This window comes from Polyodon spathula, chromosome 22 (assembly GCF_017654505.1).
Source record: "Polyodon spathula isolate WHYD16114869_AA chromosome 22, ASM1765450v1, whole genome shotgun sequence".
Lineage (NCBI taxonomy): Eukaryota > Metazoa > Chordata > Actinopteri > Acipenseriformes > Polyodontidae > Polyodon > Polyodon spathula.
In genome coordinates, this window is record NC_054555.1 from 1 (window position 1) to 24,117 (window position 24,117).

General features: G+C 37.8%; 1 protein-coding gene across 9 annotated transcripts; it reads left to right on the top strand.

Annotated features, from left to right (window-relative positions):
- Positions 1-3,263: 3,263 nt before the first annotated feature.
- Positions 3,264-24,117, top strand: LOC121296850 (pituitary homeobox 1-like). Of its 9 annotated transcripts, XM_041222714.1 has the most exons (8): positions 3,264-3,450; positions 5,438-5,492; positions 17,244-17,387; positions 19,248-19,453; positions 20,827-22,091; positions 23,144-23,257; positions 23,409-23,484; positions 23,627-24,082. In XM_041222714.1, exons 2-5 carry the CDS (start codon positions 5,447-5,449, stop codon positions 21,343-21,345), a joined length of 915 nt encoding a protein of 304 aa, XP_041078648.1. In that variant the 5' UTR covers positions 3,264-3,450; positions 5,438-5,446; the 3' UTR covers positions 21,346-22,091; positions 23,144-23,257; positions 23,409-23,484; positions 23,627-24,082. The 9 variants fall into 9 exon arrangements, 2 of the variants coding, with proteins under 2 accessions (XP_041078648.1, XP_041078650.1); XM_041222716.1 differs by lacking the exons at positions 5,438-5,492; positions 23,409-23,484; positions 23,627-24,082 and having other exon boundaries at positions 3,265-3,450; XR_005947103.1 differs by lacking the exons at positions 3,264-3,450; positions 5,438-5,492; positions 17,244-17,387; positions 19,248-19,453 and having other exon boundaries at positions 22,087-22,129; positions 23,409-24,099.

Genomic DNA, 24,117 nt, shown 5'->3' on the forward strand with positions numbered 1-24,117 from the left:
TTGAACCTCATGGTAAAGACAGCTTCCTCCACTTCTGTAAGCATGAAATTCTTCACGTTCTGCAAATACCAGACGTCTGTTAAAAACACAGACTGCTGACTGGGACCCAAGTTTCTGATCCAGATACCAAAAATGTGATTGCTCTCTGGGGTTAACCCTTACACTGCCAACATATCTTTCCCAGGCCTCCTGAGTATCGCTTCACTTTTTCCCAGACCTCAGCCAGATATGCAGCTGTGCCACTTTACAGATAACTTTTATTTATAGTGCTAGGGTATTAAAATACATGATAATATTTGAAATGAAGAGTAACAGTCCTTACCTGAAGTTCACAGTGCAGCAGTGGTAATGACCAGACCCTTACTATATTTCAGTTGATTGTGTTTATGCTTCAGCACTATAGTAAAGAACTACAACTCCTGCTTGCATGATGAAAACCGCTGCGCAGTTCCTTTGATCCAGTCCAGCATGGAAGAACTCTCTAATCACACATGTGGAAAATCATAAAGATAACAGATTAGACACTTTCAACAAGTGTTCTGTAATATGGGCCTGGTCTGTATTGCCTGAATTAATTAATGTTTGGCAATGGCACTAATGCATTGGCTTTCTAGTAGAAGGATAATGGCATTTCCCCAAAGAGGTAGTGCATTTGGAATGCATCTGTACCAAAAGAATTCCCAGTGTAATTGCCCTTGGGCAGGATGAGAGTTAATCTCGACTGAGTTCCACTGGAGGAAAGAATCCTGACAATCAGACAAGCGTGGGATTTTCACCTGAAGCACTCGCTCAAATTAAATTGCCTTGGAGGCACATCTCCACTTCAGACAGCTACAGTAGAAATTTAATTTCCAAAATAAACCTCTCTCCACCATAATTTAGTGAGCCTGGCAGATTCACAAATACACAAGGGCAAGGATTTAGAAATCATATTCTAACCATTGATTCGTATTCACATGTTTTGATTAGTTCATTTTTTATGTTCATGAATGTTCTTTTTATATTTGTTTGCATTTTGCCATTAGCATCCCACTGACTCTATATCTAGGATCCTCTGCACCTATCTTCTTATTTCACTTCAGACTGGCAATGGCTTTTTCTAGTCATGTGTATGCTTCATCAGTAATATAGTGCCTCATGGGTCAGCACTGGTTTTAAACAGCAATCCACTAAATAAGCAGAAAATGCACTTCACTTTTCAACGGCTTGGCTTTGAAAAGTAATTCATTTCACTTGTGTAACCTTCTGGCTTTAAAGTCAGGTCATTTGTGCTGTGAGGCAAAGCTCAAGAAGGCAGTCTTCCTAACAGAACAGAACCACGTGGGTCTCTTCATAATGAACATCCTGACATCACTGTCATTACAATTTCAAACATAAGTTACAAACCAAAGACAAGTTATTAACACAGATCAGATACATTTCTACTGCACCTCTTACAAACAGAATAAATTAAAGGCAGTGTGGCTCTGTGTGTATCTGCAGCACTGCTCTTACACAGTTCAGGTCTCACAGAATAAACTAAAGGCAGCGTGGCAGTGTGTGTATCTGCAGCACTGCTCTTATACAGTTCAGGTTTCACAGAATAAATTAAAGGCAGTGTGGCTCTGTGTGTATCTGCAGCACTGCTCTTACACAGTTCAGGTCTCACAGAATAAACTAAAGGCAGTGTGGCAGTGTGTGTATCTGCAGCACTGCTCTTATACAGTTCAGGTTTCACAGAATAAACTAAAGGCAGCGTGGCTCTGTGTGTATCTGCAGCACTGCACTACACTCTTACACAGTTCAGATCTCACAGAATAAACTAAAGGCAGCGTGGCAGTGTGTGTATCTGCAGCACTGCTCTTACACAGTTCAGGTTTCACAGAATAAACTAAAGGCAGCGTGGCTCTGTGTGTATCTGCAGCACTACTCTTACACAGTTCTTGTTTCAGGTACCTGCTTGGTTCCTCTGGTTTTTCAGGTAAATCAATCCGTGAGATGGAAATAGTCGATGGCAGCCACTCCATTCTTAGTTTTCACCGGAACCCATCCGATTCGGATCTAATACTGCGTACCTCCGTTTAAATATTCAAATATTAGCAATCCGGATGTATGTGGCGGCATCCATCGCAGTCACCACAGTGTAGATCATTTGAATATACACCGGTTTGTTATTACAGTACAAATGAAGAGCCTGCCATGTAAATAAATACATGCTGCTTTAAATGCACGGATACTGCAGTGCAATTTAAACGGGGATTATTAGAATCGTTTTACGCTACCTCAGACTCACTCAAAAAACAAGCAAGTAGTAGCAAAATAAACAGTGTGAAGTACATAAATGCTAATATTTCATATAAGGGGGAAGAATGGTACAAAACATATTTCTTTGTATATAACGCATAGTTCTATCCCACATAATTCACGGGGGAAACGGCTTTCCCCAGTCCTTGATTGAGCTCCGTGATCCCTTCAGATCTATGCAGAATATTCTGAGATGCTTCTGCAATGTTCGACATATCATTTTACGCAGCACGGAGATATTACATGTACATCAACAGAGCTCATCAGGAAGGGTCTGTATTCGCTTCTTGTGCTTGTTTCATTATTATTATTATTATTATTATTATTATTATTATTATTAATAATAATAATAATAATAATAATAATAATAATAATAATAATAATAATAATAATAAAAGAATAAAGTTCCAATGTGTCGATCAATCTTGCTGTAAAAACAGCAGAAGTAAACCCTTCCGAATATTAGATTGACTGATTTACACAAAATAGTAGAACAAAGATATCATAGCAAAGATATTCTATAGCCTTCCTTTTCACTTTTTAACAGGGCAAATACTGAGGACTCATATCCGATATAAATGAATGCATGTCTATAGAAAAGCAATGTTATAAACAAGCTTTTGTTATAAACAATCTGTCTTTCAAACTCTGTAATAGATCAATCTCCAATGTTAGATTTCATAAGAAAGCTATGCCTAATTTTTGGGCAAATTATAGTGTTCCAACATTTAGGATATGGAATTAATTAAACGAAATATGTATTTTAAAACCAGTCACATATGAAGCCAATACTTACTATTAGTACCAGAGACCAGATCATTTAAAATAAAATACTGGTGACAAATAGTATCTGTGTAACCTGCCAATAATAACCAACCAATCGGCACGCTTTACTAGTATTTTCGTTCAAGTCTATAAAGCATTTGATTGTATTTTTGTGTCATTCGGTTTTGTCTAAACAGACAGCTAGAATATTACTGTCTACCGCGCGGACAGGACGGCAGAGGGGGGTTCGTGACGTCACCGCAGCGCTGAAGAAGCCTCGGGAGGACAGTAAACCCAGAACAACACAGACCGAATCTACCCCAGCACCCTGCCTGCCTGCCTGCAACTGGATCTATCACATCCTGCATGGCACTTTGATTCGACTGTGTAGGAAACAAACTGGTAAGTCTGCAGTGTTTAACACACTAATAAAACGACAGTAGAAGCCGGTCGGGTGCGTTGGGATATTGACTGGCAAGAGCGCTCGATTACTTTGTAACTCTCTTGTTTAAAGACCGGCTATTTAATATGGAAATGCTTCCCACTGGTTTTGTGCCTATCTTGTCTTCTGTTGTAGTAATATTATACATGCCTACTGTATTTTGAAAAATGAAATAAATTCAAAATGTTTCACGTGTTTTGCTAATTTAGTAAAACTATATAGTTTACACGATGGCAAAAAGCACACTTGCGCCGTATAAGACTTTTACCCCTGCAAAAACTTTAAATATAGAAGCTAGTTATTGCTTAAATACATTGATGCTAAATTGAACTCAGTACACCACGCAGTTATTTCTTTGCAGTTACAGTATTTAGTTTTCAGTGAAAAGGTTATCACACAAAACACTGACAGCAAATCCATTTAAAATTACTAATGGTAACTTTGGTCGGGCTGGCTCTAAAGCCTGGGCGCTCTTAGGCGTCTTTGACATATATTTACATCTTGTATGAAATCTACAGTCTCTGTGTCTCGTCAAGGCTGCAGATCTGTGCAGAACCTGGGAAAAAAATGTAGATCTGTGTCCAGCATAATTAATGTTCTATCGTCTGTCTCATTACTGCCAATAATATATCCTTTTACTTAGTAAATAGTAACATAACATAAAGCACTCTAGCCTGCACTGTTTACACTTCGTCTTTACAGAGGAGCAGGCTCAGCTTCGTAAGGGTACTTGGTAGAGTGCATGTTATATCATGAGGTTATTGGCGGATGGCGGTTACCGTGCAGAACCCTCAAAACGTGAGAGGATTAGCTAGTTGTAGAACTATCTATAAGCACATACAATCTATAGGCATAGTACAATATATAATGCCCATTGGAAGCCCACAGAAAACGGGGTTCCCTATCAGAAGTTGCTGGGTATTGTATTTTCGAGTCAGGGGAAGCGATCAGATCTAAACAGAATCAAAGTGCAGGTTTGTTCGTATAAAAATAGCGCGTCTTTTCAGTCAGGCAGTACAGCCGAGGCGTGCTCCTGTCACAAACTACTGTAGCATATACAATAAGACAAGCAAGCAGTCCCCGAAGTTCAGAGACCGAGAGATATATCAAAACTTGCGAATCAAAAGTTCCTTGCAAACTCTTTGCAGAATATCAGGTTTTTATTTATTTTATTTTTTTTGTGGTTTTGTTTTGTTTTTTTCTACCCTTGACTTTTAACCCGACGGCAGAATTCTCTTTTGCCAGTGGTCTGTACCCCACCTGATCCCCTATTAATTAACAGATGCAGATGTAACAAATCCTTGACTGGATTCATAGTTAACAATTAAAAGTGTATATTATTATTATTATTACTATTATTACAAATGTAGTATTGTAACAGTAAAATGTGTCATTTTACAAATTTATTAATGTGTATATATATATATATATATATATATATATATATATATATATATATATATATATATATATATATATATATTGATCATATACACTATAACCAAAAATATTATACAATTCATTAGTGTTTCTTTTATTTGTTCGAGAAAAAAAAAATGAAAAAAATGACCCTTGTCACCAAAATACTGATTACACCGCGCAAATAGAACGTGCTTTTAAATGTGTTGACTCTGAAAATCCGCAGCCCGACTTTAACCTGCCAGTATGAGGGTTCTCAAATGTACAATTCAATGTTTACATTCAAAAGCCATCTTTTGTTTCTTTTATTTTACGGTAAAGAAATGCACACTATACTCTTTCATTTTCATTCTGTTCATTCTTTAAATCCATGCCTTGATGATCTTGAGGTCAATTCTGAGAATTTGGAGACCTCAAGGAATTGAAACAAAATAAAGACGAAAGGCTGTGCTAGTGAGGTTTGTTCAGGCTATGTTCCACGTGTGTCGATGGTAAGGATTGTAATGTGTGTGTTTATTTAAATGACAGGGATTCGGAATGGAACTTCATTTATCTAAGAATGGACCCTCCTGCGTGGAACCGGGTAAGGAATCTCCGAATGTATTTGTGGGAGTCGTGAAGCGTTGAATTGGGTTTCATTTTCATTTTCTGAGTCCTGGGTAAGCGATTGAGCAAGTCTGCTCTAAAGCCAGGAGCCAAGCATGTGTCAACTGCAGTTTAAGAGGCGGTGGGAAGCTTTGTGCTCAACAAGTTATTGCAAAATGATTTTGGTTAACTTTCTCGTGCTAAGCATTGTTATATATATATATATATATATATATATATATATATTATATATATATATAATATATATATATATATATATATATATATATATATATATATATATATATATATATATATATATATATATATATATATATATATATATATATATTCACTAACAAGGATCATAATGTCAGACAGTTAATAGTAGAACGCGTGTTATTTGATGGAAGAAAGTTCGCTCATGAGATATTGTAAATGTATCTAGATGTGGTTGCTGCTAAGGACATTGTAGTGAATTAGAAACTGTATACCGTAATAACCAAATATATTTGTTATATACATGAAAATTACACCCATCACAAAAGCATTCGACTGTGCATTGTCTTTCAGGGCGCTTCGTTTGAAATAGGTCCAAATTGGTCAGGACAATTGGCATGAAGAATATCCAGCATGGAAACTTGATGAAAGAGTAGCGCAGTGAATATAACATTATATACAGTGGTTAAAGAAAAGGGGCTATAACCAGGAGGTCCCCGGTTCAAATCCCAGCTCAGCCATCACTGTGTGACCCTGAGCAAGTCACTGAACGTCCTTGTGCTGCATCTTTGGGGTGAGAAGTTGTTGTAAGTGACTCTGATGCATAGTTCACACACCTTAGTCTCATGGTGATGGAGGTACACTATGAAAGGCGCTATATAAATAATAATAATAATAATAATAATAATAATAATACGGCCATTATAAAGCAAACACACGCTTATTTGTCAAGATATATACAAATACATTTCTGATTGAAAAAAATAAAAAAAACACTAGCCTAGAAAAAACAAGAGGGGAACAAAGCAAAAAACGTTAAAGAGAATGAAATATTTCCGACTTGTGGGATTAACAAAATACTTCTGAATCCTGGCATCCAGGGAGATAGATAGATAGATAGATACAGGCGCGCGCGCGTGTTTATTTGTTACTTAGAGGCTAATCTCTGCAGTGCAACACTATTGAATCTGTATACTCAACACAAACTGATGACACAAGCTTTAGAAACTGATTTCAATCGATAGCAATGAATCTGTACACGAGCTCTACAATCCCAACGTGTTTCATTAGTGGAGCCTATTGTATTAGGCGTTGTTGGTACATTGTGTGTGTGTGTGTGTGTTTTAATGAGCCTGTTACTCTTCAAAAATATATTTGCTTATATAAGACCAGACACGTCTTTATTTTATTCGTTTATTTATTTATATTTAAAAAATGTAACCTTTATTGTAGTTCTAACACACACACACATACACACACACACACACAAAACAAAACAAATGTTTATTATTAGCTAAACTTTGCGGATTGAGAAAATACTTAAGCTGCACATTCGTTTATAATCGGTCGCATAACCTTGAAGTTTAACTCTGTACACATTTAATTTACAGTTTAAATGGGCAAAGAGTTTGTGTCAATAGGAACAGCATATGAAATGCTCTTTGATATGGGCCGAAATGATCTGCTTTGTTTTTCGTCTGACACGTTATGAGTACGGCTTGAAGAGGCTTCGATATTACCTTCTGTCACTGCAAACAGCAATATGTGTTACATTGTGTCACTGCAAACAGTAATATGTGTTACATTGTGTCACTGCAAACAGCAATATGTGTTACATTGTGTCACTGCAAACAGCAATATGTGTTACATTGTGTCACTGCAAACAACAATATGTGTTACACTGTGTCACTGCAAACAGCAATATGTGTTACACTGTGTCACTGCAAACAGCAACATGTGTTACACTGTGTCACTGCAAACAGCAATATGTGTTACACTGTGTCACTGCAAACAGCAATATGTGTTACATTGTGTCACTGCAAACAGCAATATGTGTTACACTGTGTCACTGCAAACAGCAATATGTGTTACACTGTGTCACTGCAAACAGCAATATGTGTTACACTGTGTCACTGCAAACAGCAATATGCGTTACACTGTGTCACTGCAAACAGCAACATGTGTTACATTGTGTCACTGCAAACAGCAATATGTGTTACACTGTGTCACTGCAAACAGCAACATGTGTTACATTGTGTCACTGCAAACAGCAATATGTGTTACACTGTGTCACTGCAAACAGCAACATGTGTTACATTGTGTCACTGCAAACAGCAATATGTGTTACACTGTGTCACTGTGGATACATTGGAGCTCTCTGTGGGAGTGAATCTTAAGGTACTTCGCTCGTGCCGTTGTTTTATTCATTTACGATTAAATACTGATAAATGCGAATTGTCTCCTCCCGGGCCGACCAGCCCTATTTTACACTAAATTCACTGTGTTATTAAAACCGTTAAAGCTATAGCTAGCATTACAACCGTCTAGCTGGAACGGCTTAAAAAGCTTTAGCTGGAGGCTTTTGAAGACAACCCCCACATTAAACTCCTATTATAGAAAAGCTCTGGCATGAATGTTTTGCGAATCCAGGAAAGAGAAACTGCGTCTGCTTGTGCAGCCTGGAGACAGTTAATCGCGCCTTTATACTTCCAGCACTTTGCCGCAGTCGTTACTGCGAGTGCCCAGGATTTGCACATGAATGCGCGTTAAAATCTTTACACTGAGTTACTGTAGGCTCTGTTCTATTAGGTAGAAGCTATTAAAATCGTACATCTGCGGTACCGGTAAAAAACATTTTAAAAACTTTTTTTTTTTTTTTTTATATGAAACAGATGTTCATGTTATGCCATCAAAATGCAAACAATGAGGAAGAGGCTTCAAGTTGCATACGCGTTTTCCTTCACTTGCATTTATTTTTCTTGTTTTGTTGCACTTTCACGTGCATTTGTTGTTTTGAAAATTCTATTTTGCGATTTTTTTTAAAATATGGTCATAGTTATTATTTCCATGATTTCACTTTTTTTTTTGTTTCCAATTAACATATTAAACAGGGACAATTCAAATATATATAAAACTGATACAATATATTGTATATTATATATATATAGACTATATATATATATATATATATATATATTAGATATAATATATATATATATATATAAAAAACTGACGTTTTTTAATTAGACTTTTTGCTTAAGGGTCATAGTAGGTTTATTTGATGGATAAACTAAAGCTAAATCCTATGTTACTTTTAAAAAGAAAACCCCTTGGTCGCTGTATAGAAATAGTTTTCCTCTGTTCAGTGAAAAAAATTTTTCTGTATCTCAGTGTGCGTTCTACAATTCAGTGAAATAAGTCTCTATCTGAAGTAAGTGGAATGCGCGGTGATAAAGGCGCGGTCTCTTCCGAGTAACAACAGCTTCAAGCGGTTCAGTATAAAAGCATACAGTGGCAGATGGAAGCATTGGGGTTCTACTGTTCTGTGCTAAACGCGTTTGGAATCCTTCGTCCCAGATTATATAGATTTTACTATTGTTACGAAAAAATAATTTGTTGTTATTTATAGAATCTAAAAACATATAGGATTCAGAAGAAATCGCCCTAATGAAATGTATTCTTTCTAAGAATACTCAAGGATATGTAAGGGTCGTACATTTTCCTTGCAACACAGCAAGGTGCCGAACCACAATTTCAGCTCGACATGAAACAGGCGATTAAACCTAGTTTTAACTACAGGCGCTCACTGGTTATTTTTTAGTACTGTGGATTAGGCTGTGTCATGTTTTATTTTGTACATAAAGTTGTGCACAGTCTAAAGTTTGGGATAAAGCCTATGTCGGTATATATATATATATATATATATATATATATATATATATATATATATATATATATATATATATATATATATATATATATATATATATATATATATATATCAAAGAACCAGCTGCCCAACGTTTTTAAATGTTGTACATATCTTTCTCAAGGGAGCCTGTGTTTGAATCAAAACATTGGAGGTATTTATAGATTTTTGACGGCATGACAACTACTTGTTATTGTTTATATTCAAATCCATTATGCATTTTTACATGGTGCAATGGTGTTCTATATACTATGACATCATTTCTGCTTCTGTCTTTAAGGCTTTATTAATTCTAATTAACATTATTTTATATAAACTTACATTTCTATTATCATGCAATGCTGGCTCTAAGGATCAGCCTTGATTTGCCCCCCCCCCCCCCCCCCCAGCTCATCAGCATGCACAACATTTGAATTAATTGTATTTATTTATTTAAATGTTAAATGTTTTATATTATATTTATTGGAGTTAAGTAGTTCATTCTTTTCTGTTGAGTCCCGCTGGCATATTCGTGTTCAGTCTATTTATCCATGTACTTTCTTTTATTCTTCTATATGTCGCATTGTCTAATTTTAGCTGTTCTAATACTACAAACTTTACATCATTTATGTCATGCCCTTGACTGGTGAAGTGCTGTACTATTGGTTCATTCATTTTTTATTTCTAATTAATGAAAGGTGGTTCTGAATTATTTTATATAAAGTTGTTCCAGTCTCTCCAACATATTTTATTTCATCACATTTTTCTATAGACTATTCCATAAACAGCATTGCTATTTTTACAGTAGATATTAGTATTTAGTGGATATGTGTTGTTCGTGTGTTTAATTATATTTTCACTTTTGTCCATGTATTTACAAACTTTACATGTACCAGTGCAAGTGTTTGTAGATTTTATTCTGTCAATTATTCTTTTATGTTTACTGTGAACTAAAATATCACCTAAATTAGCTTCTCTTTTGAATGCTACAACTGGGGCCTTAAGAAATACTTTTTCTGATTTTTATGAATTATGTAGAATCTGCAAGTGTTTCCAAACTATCTTAGAAATATTAAGCAAAAGTTTAGAGTACGTCAGTACTAATGGGACTCTTTTGACCTTTTTGTCTCTATTTTTATAATCTAGAAGATCATCTATTTTTTGTTTAGCCACTTTTCTTAACTCTGTCTCTATAATTCTTTCTTTGTATCCTCTTTTAAGATTTGTTTTTAATACATGTCTTTGTTATACACAGTCACTTTCTTTAGAGCATATTCTTCGTATTTATATTCCTAGACCCTTTGGGATTGCCCTTTTAGTGTGTTTTGGATGTGCAGAGGACATGTGTAAATACTGGTGCATGTCAGTAGGTTTACAGAAGAGGTAATTCTCAAATTAACCATCTTCAAGTTTTACTACGGTATCTAAAATTATATTTATTTTCTTGTCCACAGTAATATTACTGTGTATTTCATTTGCCACTTTATGAAACTGGAAAATAAATTATTCTCCATGTGTCCAAATCCCCAAAATATCATTTACAAACCGTTGTTCTTCCCATTTCCCATGCATTCAGATCCTATTGCTGTACCATCGTTTTGTTTGTAATTCTTATCAACAAATGTAAAATAACTGTTTTCTAAAACTACGTTGATCATGTTCAGCACCTCTGCTGTGGGTATTGATTTATCTAGTCTTTTATCGAGTGCTGCTAAAGTTTCTTTACGAGGGACACTTGGGGACAAGGATTTTACATCCATGCAAAATAAAACTGTATTCTCTGGAAGGTTGTGCTTTAGTGAGTCAAGTCTTTAAAAAAATGCCGAAGAATATATTTCTTTCTTTTTTTTCCATTAACAAAATAATCAGGAATTATCTTACAGCGATGCATAACTGAGATATTTAAACTAGTTCAACATGGTCCTGAGCAATATTGTGATTCTGTTAAATCCAAATTTAGGATCTTCCTCTTTTCAACAGAAAATCGCACTTTGGTTTTTGACGCAAGACGCCACAGAAAGTAGTGGATAGGGATATTTACTTACTTAGTGCAGCATTGTGTGGCACTTGGAGTTTCACGGGACTCTGAAGCTTTCGCGAAACCGAGACAAAGGCATTGGGTTACTCTTGAGATTTACCGGTAAACGTCCGAAGTAAAGTGTTATCATGTTTATTTCGGACATTTACCAGTAAATCTTAAGATTTGCCAATATTGTGACTTTCATTGCAACATAATATATCAGGGCATGCTTTATTGTAGAGCAGGGATCTGGGCCCATTTCCCACACTGATGTGAGGCACGCATTATGATGAAAATATCACTGATGCAACCAAAACCCTTTCGAAGTGTTGGTCTGCGCGAGACAGCGCCTGTCTGTGTGATTTATTGGAACCCACAATTAGTGTTGTGTTGGAAAATGAAGCAGTCAGCTGTGTTATTATGCACACGTAGTTTAGTTTAAATCTACACGGTGGTACCCTAGTAAATAGCAACACTGAAGCACCTATAGCACTGGCCATACATTTGTCCCTGTTTGCTTGCGTGGGCAGTTGAATGAAACAGCAGACAGTCTGGAAAACAGCCATTAATAAATATGACATGTGCAAGCTGGTTATAGAGTAGAGCCAATTCTCGTGCAGTGAACTCGCTGGCGCAGCTCTCTGCTTACATCCCCGTCTCTATATAAAGCGCGGTGTACAGTGTGTGACCCAGCAGTCTCCCTAAATACGTTCACGATTTAGGCTTCTTCACAGTTTGCATTCATTCTGTATTGGTCAAATGTAAGTGTGTCCTGATACAGTTTGCCTCACGTTTTCATTTCGTGGGTTTGTTGTCTAATTTGCAAGATCTGGCACTGAATCGCGTAATCATGACCAATAACACGAAACAGCAGTTCCAGACAGTTCAAGTCCCCACAGAGAGGCCCAAGTTATGTATTTAACGAGTGTATTCTCGATTGAAAAGCTCTACATAAATAATTAATTTCACAAGCTCTGTTAGTCTTCCCCATGACACGTTCAGCCTTTTATCAGCCTCAATAATAGAGACAAGTCAAAGACGTCAAACACTATCACGTAGTCAGCTAAAGCGTTTCCTTCGCATACAAAGAATCGTGACGGAGAGTAGTCGTATTATTGGCGTGGTTATTATCGGGGAGAACCGCCGAGCACGTACCCGTGTCACTTGTTTGAGAAGCAATTCTTACACGACTTATTGGACAGTCCGTTTCTTTGTGCCTGGTTTTGGTGTATGTTAGAGACAGCGTGCCGCTGGACCATACTGCGTGTTATATTCAGCAAGTGACATCTTGTCGCGGGTTTCTGAAGAATGCTATAGTTCTCCCAGATGTTTGACACTACTCAAATCAAACTGACCTTCTGATGGTAGCACTTCAAAAATAAAAACAAATAGCGTTGCCTCACCCAAGAAGAGAACTTACAGTTCTGGAAAATGCGACGATTACTATTACAACTAATAATAATAATAATAATAATAATAATACATTGAATCGTGGCGCGCACAGAGCTGCACAATGTGCCAGATCAGCCTATTAGCAAGCAGACCAATACAAGCTCAAGCGTCTTGCGAGAGAAATCATATCAGTGAACTAATGAGTAAACAATAGAAAACAAACAGATACATGAATGAATGAATGAATGAAGGCTACAGGGTTATCGATGGTACAGTCTTTACTACTGTAAATACTGGGGGGGGGGGGGGGGGGGGGTTATCATCTGTTTCAGCCAAAGGCACCAGATGAGTATTTATCAGCTTTAGAGTGCCAGAACACACAATGCCTCATTAATGACCCGCAAAAGAAAAATAGATTGGAGCCGGGCTTTCCTTTCTCAGCGCAGCAGAGCGCTGAAACAATGAAGCTATAGTAACTCGCTCCCTGGACCGGCCATCTATTAATTACACGAATTAAGGACGTGGTATAAACATTGCTGTGCTGTCATAATAGTCTGCTAACAGCAGTGTCACTATTTCATTTTAGAAACAGGAAACAAACTTTAACCCTTATTACCCTAATAGGAACCGGCGTATGACTCGAATTCCTTAACCGCGCATTCTCAAGATCCCCTCATCTCCCAAAACCCCCCATTCTGTCTGTTCTACAACGAAGCCGCATCAGTGACCTTTACTGGTTCCTTATCCCAGCCGTGTCCACTCTTTATTGTAGCTTCCCTCTTCCTGTGGGTGCTTTTCATTTAGTATTGTACACAGTTTACTTATGTATGATAAACTGAACGGCCCTACTCTGAGAAGTGTTTGAAAAGACATTCAGCGTGTACAGGATCGGGTTGGTAGAAATACCGAGCCTGTAGCTATTGTGAGTATTTCATACGCACTCTTTTTTCAGACTCACTGGAATATGTGAGATTCTACGCTTTGAGTGAAGGCAGCGTGCTTTAAACTGAACTTGCAAACTACGAGAACTTCTAAACGCACTTGAATTAAAGACAGGCTTTGCAAAACACGAGAACTTTTCAACGCACTTGAATTAAAGACAGGCTTTGCAAAACACGAGAACTTCTCAGCGCACTTGAATTAAAGACAGGCTTTGCAAAACACGAGAACTTCTCAGCGCACTTGAATTAAAGACAGGCTTTGCAAAACACGAGAACTTCTCAGCGCACTTGTTTTAAAGACAGACTGTAAAACCACGATAACTTCTCAGCTCACTTGTGTTAAAGACAGGCTTTGTAAAATCGAAATGTTCCTGTTTTTTTAATTGAACGCATTCATGGTTTAAACTGCATGTACAGTTAGAGTAGGCTAAGTGTGAACTCCGTTTCTTTGTAAGAACAAGTCATTCGACTGCAAATCATTAGTAAACCATTAAGACAGGCAAATTATTTATTTCAGAAGCAAAGCACGTTTAAAACACGGAGATGTGTTCATCCAACAAACAATGCATGTTGTTTTTTTTTAAAAATATATAGATTCTGTTTCACTATGTTTTTTATTTTATTTTATCGCTATCAGAAATGGTAATTTTAATTCGTTATAGGCTTATATAATAGTCTATAAAATGCAGTCAAATGCAGTTCCACAATGTTAGTGGTACGTGATGATTATTGACGTATCACAACGTTTTAAAAAATCATTGAAATGTGACAATTAAAGATATTATAGGATAGGGCCATGTCAAAGGTAACGGCACTTTAATTTGAAATCGAGGACAATGAGAGTGTACAACAATATGATACTTTGGTACCTCCCGCGAGTGAATTTGAAATGCTGCTATGAGGCAAAGTGTGCACAAAGTTGTAGTTGTGTTCGGCCTACGGCTTGTGGACTCTGTCTAGTCCAGTGTCAGTTGTAGGATACATGAGAATAATATTACAGAAACCGTATCCCTAAATTATGAAGGATTGCGGAGAGAACATTTCACTAGTGACAGATTTAATGGAAGAGATAGACTGGTTACGCACGCATCTTTAAAAAAGAATCCCGATATGGAAAATGGGTCACTCGATCATTTTATATGCGCCAATGTTTAAATTGAAGACATTCTTGGTTTACATTACAGATCCCATTCAGATTGTGTCGCAACTATCATTGGTATATGAGCGCAATAGAGCGAGGGCTCCCCAGCGCCTGCTTTTCTTCCTGTAAAGTCGTTGAAGCATCTGTTAGACTGTATTGTAATTGAGTAGCCAAAACTGGGACCATCTCATTATTGATTTAATAAAGAATGGAACATTTAATACATGACTGTAATATTCGAATGTGCCTCTTTGAAGTATTTAATCCCACCGATAAATCCTTTCAATAACTCTATAGGCTACAAGACCCCTGAGAGCTGTTATGATGCACTGTGAATAAACACGAAGCAGCTCACTCGCAGCGGTGTTACCAGAGAAATAGGCGTTCCGCGAGACCAGGGGATATCCGCATTCTTGCTATAGTCCAGCAATTGTACTATAATGGTTGCAAATTAATTATTAACATTGAGAGCTTAATTAATGTGCATGTGTTGTAGCACGCGCTTCAATAATCTATTGCAACTATTCTTCTATTGGATAGGTTCCTCATGTTTGGATGTCGGTTTCCGTCGTACTTTGCAATAAAGCAACACCATTATTTGGTGCATTTTTCATTAGTGCGCTACATAGCTGCAATTCAGAGGCGTACAAGACGAGAAATGGACAGCAAAGGGGTTTCGTTACCAAAAAACTAAAACCAAGAAATAATTGAAACATATTACTGTACGTATTGATAATTGAAAAAGTACTATAAAAATAGATAGATATATAGATAGATAGATAGATAGATAGATAGATAGAGCATTAAAATTACGCAATCAAAAGCAGCTGCATTTACACCCAAATCTTGAAACAAACCAATTGAATTAAGTGCAGTAAAACACTCCCACGCCCCGCTTAAAAACGGCTCATCTTTTTCTGTTTTAATCCCGCACTTTAGGGATTTACACGAATTCTGTTTTCCTGGGTTCAGGGTTTAAGCAATACAATACAACTGTGGCGCGCATCGCATAACAGGGCCCCTGGAACAATGGAACAGCAACCCGAGTTCCAACGCCCCTGCCGCAGAACGCAATGAATGAACGCATGTTAGTTTTATTCAGATATCTGCTCGCCAAACGGTATACTGTGACAGTGACCCCAGGAAGTCGCTGTCCTACCCTTCCAAAACTCTGGGCCCCCCTTCTTGAGCTCACGGTGACCCGCCAGTGCTCAGGGGGACACCGTATATTACACTGGTGTGCCAGACTCCACCCAATAGAAAATACACAGGAGTGGACACGCAATAATTAATTTATTACCAACTGTCCCCTTTGTTTAAAAAGTGCTACTTTACGCATAACCAGCATGTTGAAATATCTGCGAGTGACATTTCACAGGGAAGATGCAGGCTCAGCAACCCTGAACTGCGGGTACCTGTCGTACTAAGCTGTTGCACGCATGCGCCTGCGAGTACTAACCACTTTTCTTTTGTTGATATTGGCTAGAGCAAATTAACTTTACATGTTTTATTAATACTGAAACCTACTGTTGGTATTTTGTGGTTCGCCTGGCTGATTACAGAATTAATTATTATTAGTGTATTATTGACAATAATCCCCATGTGACGATTGCATGTTATATTTGTTACTGACTGTAAATACTTTATTGTTGGTAGGTATGGGTGTACATTTATATATATATATATATATATATATAATATATATATATATATATATATATATATATATATATATATATATATATATATACTTATTTCCAAGTTAATTAGCAGTCTTTATCTCTACATACATTAAATATATTTAAACATTAATACTATTTGCTAAATCGACTCATTACAACACGATTTGCATAGCCAGTTGTATACTGTGTGTGTTTCTGGGGTGTTTTGTGTTGGTGCGTGTGCGCCCTCAGTTGCCCGTAGCTCCCCAGACAGTCCTCATAAACACGTATAGTTCTTCCAACCATTAAAGGGACCGGGCCATTACGCTCCACAGAGACGCGCCCGAATTAGACCGAGCTTGCCATGTGGGTGGGGACCTTGAAGGCCTTGGGAAGGATTTCTACTTAAAATAGGAGGAACTCGAGCACAGACACTTCAACTCCAGCAGGCTTACTTCCTTCCCTTGAGCGAAAACAGAAACGCGCATATTGTCAGTCCTCTGTGTGATCGCGGCGGAGCCTGAGGAAACCTGTCAGAACCTGAAGCAGCAGGGTTTTAAGAACAACTTACTTTTAACCATGACTTCTGGACCAGGACTTGGTGGCATACGGATTCTCTAAGCTGCTGGAACCCCGGGGTGCCCAGTCGAATCGTCCTGTAGTTAATACAACTGATTTGTTTTGAAGGTGGGATGAATTTGGACAGGAGACCAGAAGCCGTGAGACCCCCACGCGACATGACCTCCACCTTTCACATGCCGAGATCGTCAGAGAGCGCTCGAGAGCCCGTAGAGAATTCAAGCAGCGAGTCGTCAGACACTGAGATCGCAGGTAAACAAAAACGTCACCTTTTTAAAATTTGAAGTTGCCGAAAGCGCTTTTTATTTTTGTACATGCTGTTGCTTGTCTTCTTTTTTTAAAACAAAACGTGCCAGAAAAAAAAAAAGTGAAAAAGCTTTGGCTGCGCTGAAGTGGATTTGACATTACGAGTTCATGCCAGTGATCTGCTATGATAGCTGCAATTATGGGAACAAGAAAAGACAGCATTGTGGAGATAGCGGTTCCCTCAAACGAATCTGAGCTACAACTGACAGTCTTGTATATTCATGCATTGGTGAATCAAAGAAGAACTTCACTAGGAAACCATGTTTAATTGCCGAGCACATTGCAGGCCCTGCAGATTATAAAGAACACGAGTTTCTCGGTGCTTTTGCACCGGGTATATTAAATTCTTCAACTAACCTGCTGTATTAAAAACGGTGAATACAACAGCTGCTTCAGATTGTGTCACATTTCAATTCAACAATAATGCCCGTGTAGCCTGTAGGTGCTGTGTGTTTGTTTTGTTTACATTGCTGTTTGAACTGGCTAATAGAAATCTGGAACAGGTCATCCTGTGCAGTCTGTAGTTTAGACAGAACCACTGATCCACACACGGCTGTTTGAGAATGGTTCATTTTTAATTTATTTTTTGTTCTCTTGGTAAATAATTTTGCTGTGTTCGATTTTACGCGATGTAAATTCAGAAGGCATGTTTAAGTCCAGGTCAGCACAGGCTGTGGACGCATTGTTACTGCACGTTAAGTTTTCTACTTTCAGGGTACAAAGTTACAACTAAAACAAACCCGCTCTCTAACCGTGCAACACGACATTCATGCAACAGTTTTTTTGTAAAAGTGTTAACAAGTTAGATAGTGTAGCGTAACAATAAAGCAACCACAGATTGCAAGATGACAGAAATCAAACCAAGCTATAAATACATTTCTCTCAAATTGTCTATTTTCTTTCAGACAGGTACGACTTCAGAAATCATGTCATTTATTTTTGTTGAACATATAGTGACTCAAAATACTGTATGCAAGGAAAATACAGATCCACGAATAATTATCGCCTGAATAAGGAAATAGTTGCATTTTTATGAAACGAAATTAATCAAATTTCAGAGGACTACACAGTCAAACTAATGAAATATTCGTGTAGGTTTATTGTCATTTCTAAAGTCCAATGCTTGCATGATATAGGGAATTGTAAAAATGCATTTTATAAAAAGTTACGTATTTTAATAATAATAATAATAATAATAATAATAATAATAATAATATAATAATAATAATAATAATAATAATAATAATAATATCACTGGCGCCCATCACAAAAGTTTAGTATTTACACAAATTATGTGTTTATTTATTCCGTAGGAGACGCACTTTTACATGTATTGTGCAGTAACTATATATATAATATATATATATATATATATTATATATATATATATATATATATATAACACACACACACACACGTTATTGTTGTTACATTAAAAGTTAACATGGTTGTAGACATTCAAATTCGCATCACCAGGCCTTCCCTAAGAATGTTGTTAAAAATAAACTTAAAATAAAGAATTCAACTAAACTTTAGTCATTGCTTCATCTTTTTTGTACTTATGTTATTCAGATGGCCTTTAACCCAGTTGTGCTAGTTAAAATATATTATTATTTAGAAATACACGAGCACAGAAACCGAAACTCTAGCCAATAGATTTTACAGCAAGTATACAGTTATCAGAAGTCAAATAAAATAAACGGTGTCAACAAAACATACGATTATTATTATTATTATTATTATTATTATTAGTTATGCATGTAATTGCAATAATGCTGTGTTTATTTTGTATTATTCCTATTACAGAGAAAGATAGGAGCGCAGAACATAGAAGTGACGACGGGAATGTGGAAGAGCCGAGCAAGAAGAAGAAGCAGCGGAGACAGAGGACACACTTCACCAGCCAGCAGCTTCAAGAGCTGGAGTCCACGTTCCAGAGGAACCGTTACCCCGACATGAGTACGCGGGAGGAGATCGCGGTGTGGACCAACCTCACCGAGGCCAGGGTTCGGGTAAGCAGAGATACACTGTACTTTATACCGAAGCTAAGAAAGCGAGGCATCGCAACACGGATTGTTTAGGACACTTTCTCCAAAAAATAGCTTTCACTGAGAGGAACTGTGTATTTCAGCATTCGTTTGTGCTGTGTTACAAAATGAAGCTCACTATATACATTGTATGGTTATCGGTTAAGGTATATACAGCACTGAGATACAATTCTGTATGACCTATAGAATAATGTTATGCGCAGTATAATATATTATGTTAGCACCAATGGATATATAGCTGGAAGCCTATTGTCATCACAGAAAATGGCTCTTTTTATTATTCTCTAATTTGATTGTTTATGACAGCTAACAATAAATTAAGCATGTTGTTTATATAAATCACACAGCTCAGCACTACGAAGCATAAACATGTGCATCTAACGCATCACATTCACTAGAATTCCTCAATATGAACACTGTTTTGGCGGCAGTGTTTATTGTGTCAATGAAAATAAATCTAGAATACATTTTGAAGGAAGCTTGTTGTGACAAACATTTAAGAATATATATGATGCATATGTAAAGTTAAAACAGGACATTAAAATACGAATCTGATAGTACTTTGAGGTCTTCTGCATGTCGATGAAAATGTCTTGTACAAAGCTTATAGTAAATATATTTACTATTAAGAAAGTTTGTTTCAGTTTTAAAACCATAACGGTAGACCAAGTGCAAACTTACCGCAAAACTATGAATATTTTTCTAATTGAAAATATTAAAAACTCACTATGTACCCACCTAACAAATGGTTTTAACCCGCGTTTCATATCCTCTGTGTAGTTTATTCTACTCCATGGAACATACTGGAATATTAAAGGACGCTGTATTCTAAATAAAAGTACGCTGCTGCAGACAGCAAATCGTCGATATTATGTCGTTTAAAATGTACAGCACATGAAAATAAAAAAGCATTACATTTTATTTAAAAAGCGTTACATTTTTTTAAAAAGCATTACATTTTATAAAAAAGCATTAATTTATTTTTTAAAAAAAAGCATTACATTTTATTAAAAAAATAATTATATTTTATAAAAAAAAAAAAAGCATAATTTACGGTCTATGATTTGCAAGTTGAGTACAACATTTTTTACAAAATAATAAGGAAAGATCATCAGAAATTCTAGAATTCGTTGTCATAGATTAGTTTCACTACTGGTTTGTTGAACTTCATCAAATATTTGATTGCATTATTGCCAGTCTTTACCAGATCGATAGTGTGCATGTGAGTGAATTATTTCGGCAATGTTTTCATTCATTTAATCATATCGACAGTGTGCATGTGTGTGAGCTGGAATTATTTCTGTAATGTTGTCGTTCTTGCTTAAATGTCCTTGCAGGTCTGGTTTAAGAACCGCAGAGCGAAGTGGAGGAAGAGGGAACGCAACCAGCAGATGGACCTGTGTAAAAACAGCTACCTTCCGCAGTTCAGCGGGCTCATGCAGCCCTACGAAGATTTGTACCCAGCCTACACCTACAACAACTGGGCAAACAAGGGCCTGACACCGGCTCCTCTGTCCACGAAAAACTTCACTTTCTTCAACTCCATGAGCCCGCTGTCCTCCCCGTCCATGTTCTCAGCGCCCAGCTCAATCTCCCCAATGGCCATGCCGCCCAGCATGGGCCACAGCGCAGTGCCGGGCATGCAGACCTCCAGTCTGAACAACAACATCAACTCTGCAATGTCTTCATCCGCATGCCACTACGCGCCGCCGGGTTCCCCTTACAGCATGTACAGAGACACGTGTAACTCCAGCCTGGCCAGCCTGAGACTGAAATCGAAACAGCACCCCTCTTTCGGATACAGCGGGCTACAGAGCCCCGGCTCCAGTCTCAATGCTTGCCAGTATAACAGCTGACGGGCTGGCTGCGATGAGTTGCTGGAGTATGGCAGATATATGGACCAGGTCATCGCGCAAAAGACAACTCAACTGGATTAGTTGCAACGTTGTGTGTGTGTGTGTGTTTTTTTTTAATGGATTACGCGGGTTGTACTTGTTTACCTTTAAACTTGCACCGCAATTTTTTAAATGTCCCCATTTATTTTATTTTATTTTTTTGGACTAGTGGTGGAAGACTTTATACATGTAAAAATAATAATAAAAAATAAATTGTACAATTATACTAGAACCAGAAAAAACAGACCTGAGAACCCAATATGTTTCTGGTGTGTGTGTGAGTGTGTGTGTGTGTGTGTGTGTGTGTGTGTGTGTGTGTGTGTGTGTGTGTGTGAGTGTTTATGATAAATGTTGAGGATTTATTGACCATTCAGAGAGTTTCATGCTGGACTGGGGGAAATTAGAAGACGCGCGCGCTATTACATAAGAAATGGATGTTTAACGATCTATGATTTCTAAATACCCTTTTATAGTGTTACCTTTAGTTATTGTGTTTTGGCGATATTAGAAAGTGCTGGAAATGCATGATCCTGTCTTTTACAGATTCAAAAAACAAACAGCTGCAATTGTATACTTTTTGTCTAGATTATCCGTTTCCACAAAGAAAGGTGAATAGAAAGCGCCTGTGTTATTTGAGTGAGCGGGTGTGCACAATATTTGAACTGATCCCTGGGAGTGCACTTCGCACGCAGGAGCTGCAGAGGGAGGTGTATTCAATAGCTATGGTCAGGAGCTGCAGAGGGAGGTGTATTCAATAGCTATGGTCAGGAGCTGCAGAGGGAGGTGTATTCAATGGTTATTGTCAGGAGCTGCAGAGGGAGGTGTATTCAATGGTTATTGTCAGGAGCTGCAAAGGGAGGTGTATTCAATGGTTATTGTCAGGAGCTGCAAAAGGAGGTGTATTCAATGGTTATTGTCAGGAGCTGCAGAGGGAGGTGTATTCAATGGTTATTGTCAGGAGCTGCAAAAGGAGGTGTATTCAATGGTTATTGTCAGGAGCTGCAGAGGGAGGTGTATTCAATGGTTATTGTCAGGAGCTGCAGAGGGAGGTGTATTCAATGGTTATTGTCAGGAGCTGCAAAAGGAGGTGTATTCAATGGTTATTGTCAGGAGCTGCAGAGGGAGGTGTATTCAATGGTTATTGTCAGGAGCTGCAGAGGGAGGTGTATTCAATGGTTATTGTCAGGAGCTGCAGAGGGAGGTGTATTCAATGGTTATTGTCAGGAGCTGCAGAGGGAGGTGTATTCAATGGTTATTGTCAGGAGCTGCAGAGGGAGGTGTATTCAATGGTTATTGTCAGGAGCTGCAGAGGGAGGTGTATTCAATGGTTATGGTCAGGAGCTGCAGAGGGAGGTGTATTCAATGGTTATTGTCAGGAGCTGCAGAGGGAGGTGTATTCAATGGTTATTGTCAGGAGCTGCAGAGGGAGGTGTATTCAATGGTTATTGTCAGGAGCTGCAGAGGGAGGTGTATTCAATGGTTATTGTCAGGAGCTGCAGAGGGAGGTGTATTCAATGGTTATTGTCAGGAGCTGCAGAGGGAGGTGTATTCAATGGTTATTGTCAGGAGCTGCAGAGGGAGGTGTATTCAATGGTTATTGTCAGGAGCTGCAGAGGGAGGTGTATTCAATGGTTATTGTCAGGAGCTGCAGAGGGAGGTGTATTCAATGGTTATTGTCAGGAGCTGCAGAGGGAGGTGTATTCAATGGTTATTGTCAGGAGCTGCAGAGGGAGGTGTATTCAATGGTTATTGTCGGGAGGTGTATTCAATGGTTATTGTCAGGAGCTGCAGAGGGAGGTGTATTCAATGGTTATTGTCAGGAGCTGCAGAGGGAGGTGTATTCTATGGTTATTGTCAGGAGCTGCAGAGGGAGGTGTATTCAATGGTTATTTTCAGGAGCTGCAGAGGGAGGTGTATTCAATGGTTATGGTCAGGAGCTGCAGAGGGAGGTGTATTCTATGGTTATTGTCAGGAGCTGCAGAGGGAGGTGTATTCTATGGTTATTGTCAGGAGCTGCAATTGAGGTGTATTCAATGGTTATTGTCAGGAGCTGCAGAGGGAGGTGTATTCAATGGTTATGGTCAGGAGCTGCAGAGGGAGGTTGTGTATATTGCTTGTATTTAATGGTTATGGTCAGGAGCTGCAGAGGGAGGTTGTGTATATTGCTTGTATTCAATGGTTATTGTCAGGAGCTGCAGAGGGAGGTGTATTCTATGGTTATTGTCAGGAGCTGCAGAGGGAGGTGTATTCAATGGTTATTGTCAGGAGTTGCAGAAGGAGATGTATTCAATGGTTATGGTCAGGAGCTGCAGAGGGAGGTTGTGTATATTGCTTGTATTTAATGGTTATCGTCAGGAGCTGCAGAGGGAGGTTGTGTATATTGCTTGTATTCAATGGTTGTGTATATTGCTTGTATTCAATGGTTGTGTATATTGCTTGTATTCAATGGTTGTGTATATTGCTTGTATTTAACAGCAGCTCAAGAGGATCGTTTCCAGTTGTAACTGTAATTAAATGCAAATGCATTATAGTATCCTGTAATAGAAATGGATGCAGTGTGTCCTTTTGACAAGTTGTGAATTTGACATTTTCCAAGCTTACGAGCATTAGAATAAATATACATAAACGTTTCTCGTTTTGTTATTTCATGTGACATTAGCAGCACGGTGTACACGCAGGGTTTTAATTGATTATTTTATAGATCTGAGATTTGACAATCTCTCTAACCGAGAA

Excerpts from the sequence above, each read along its gene's own strand:
- LOC121296850 (XM_041222714.1), top strand. The coding sequence starts at position 5,447 with ATGGAACTTCATTTATCTAAGAATGGACCCTCCTGCGTGGAACCGG. Across the intron at positions 17,388-19,247 it reads GTCAGACACTGAGATCGCAG|AGAAAGATAGGAGCGCAGAA; the intron begins GTAAACAAAAAC and ends TTCCTATTACAG. Across the intron at positions 19,454-20,826 it reads TCACCGAGGCCAGGGTTCGG|GTCTGGTTTAAGAACCGCAG; the intron begins GTAAGCAGAGAT and ends ATGTCCTTGCAG.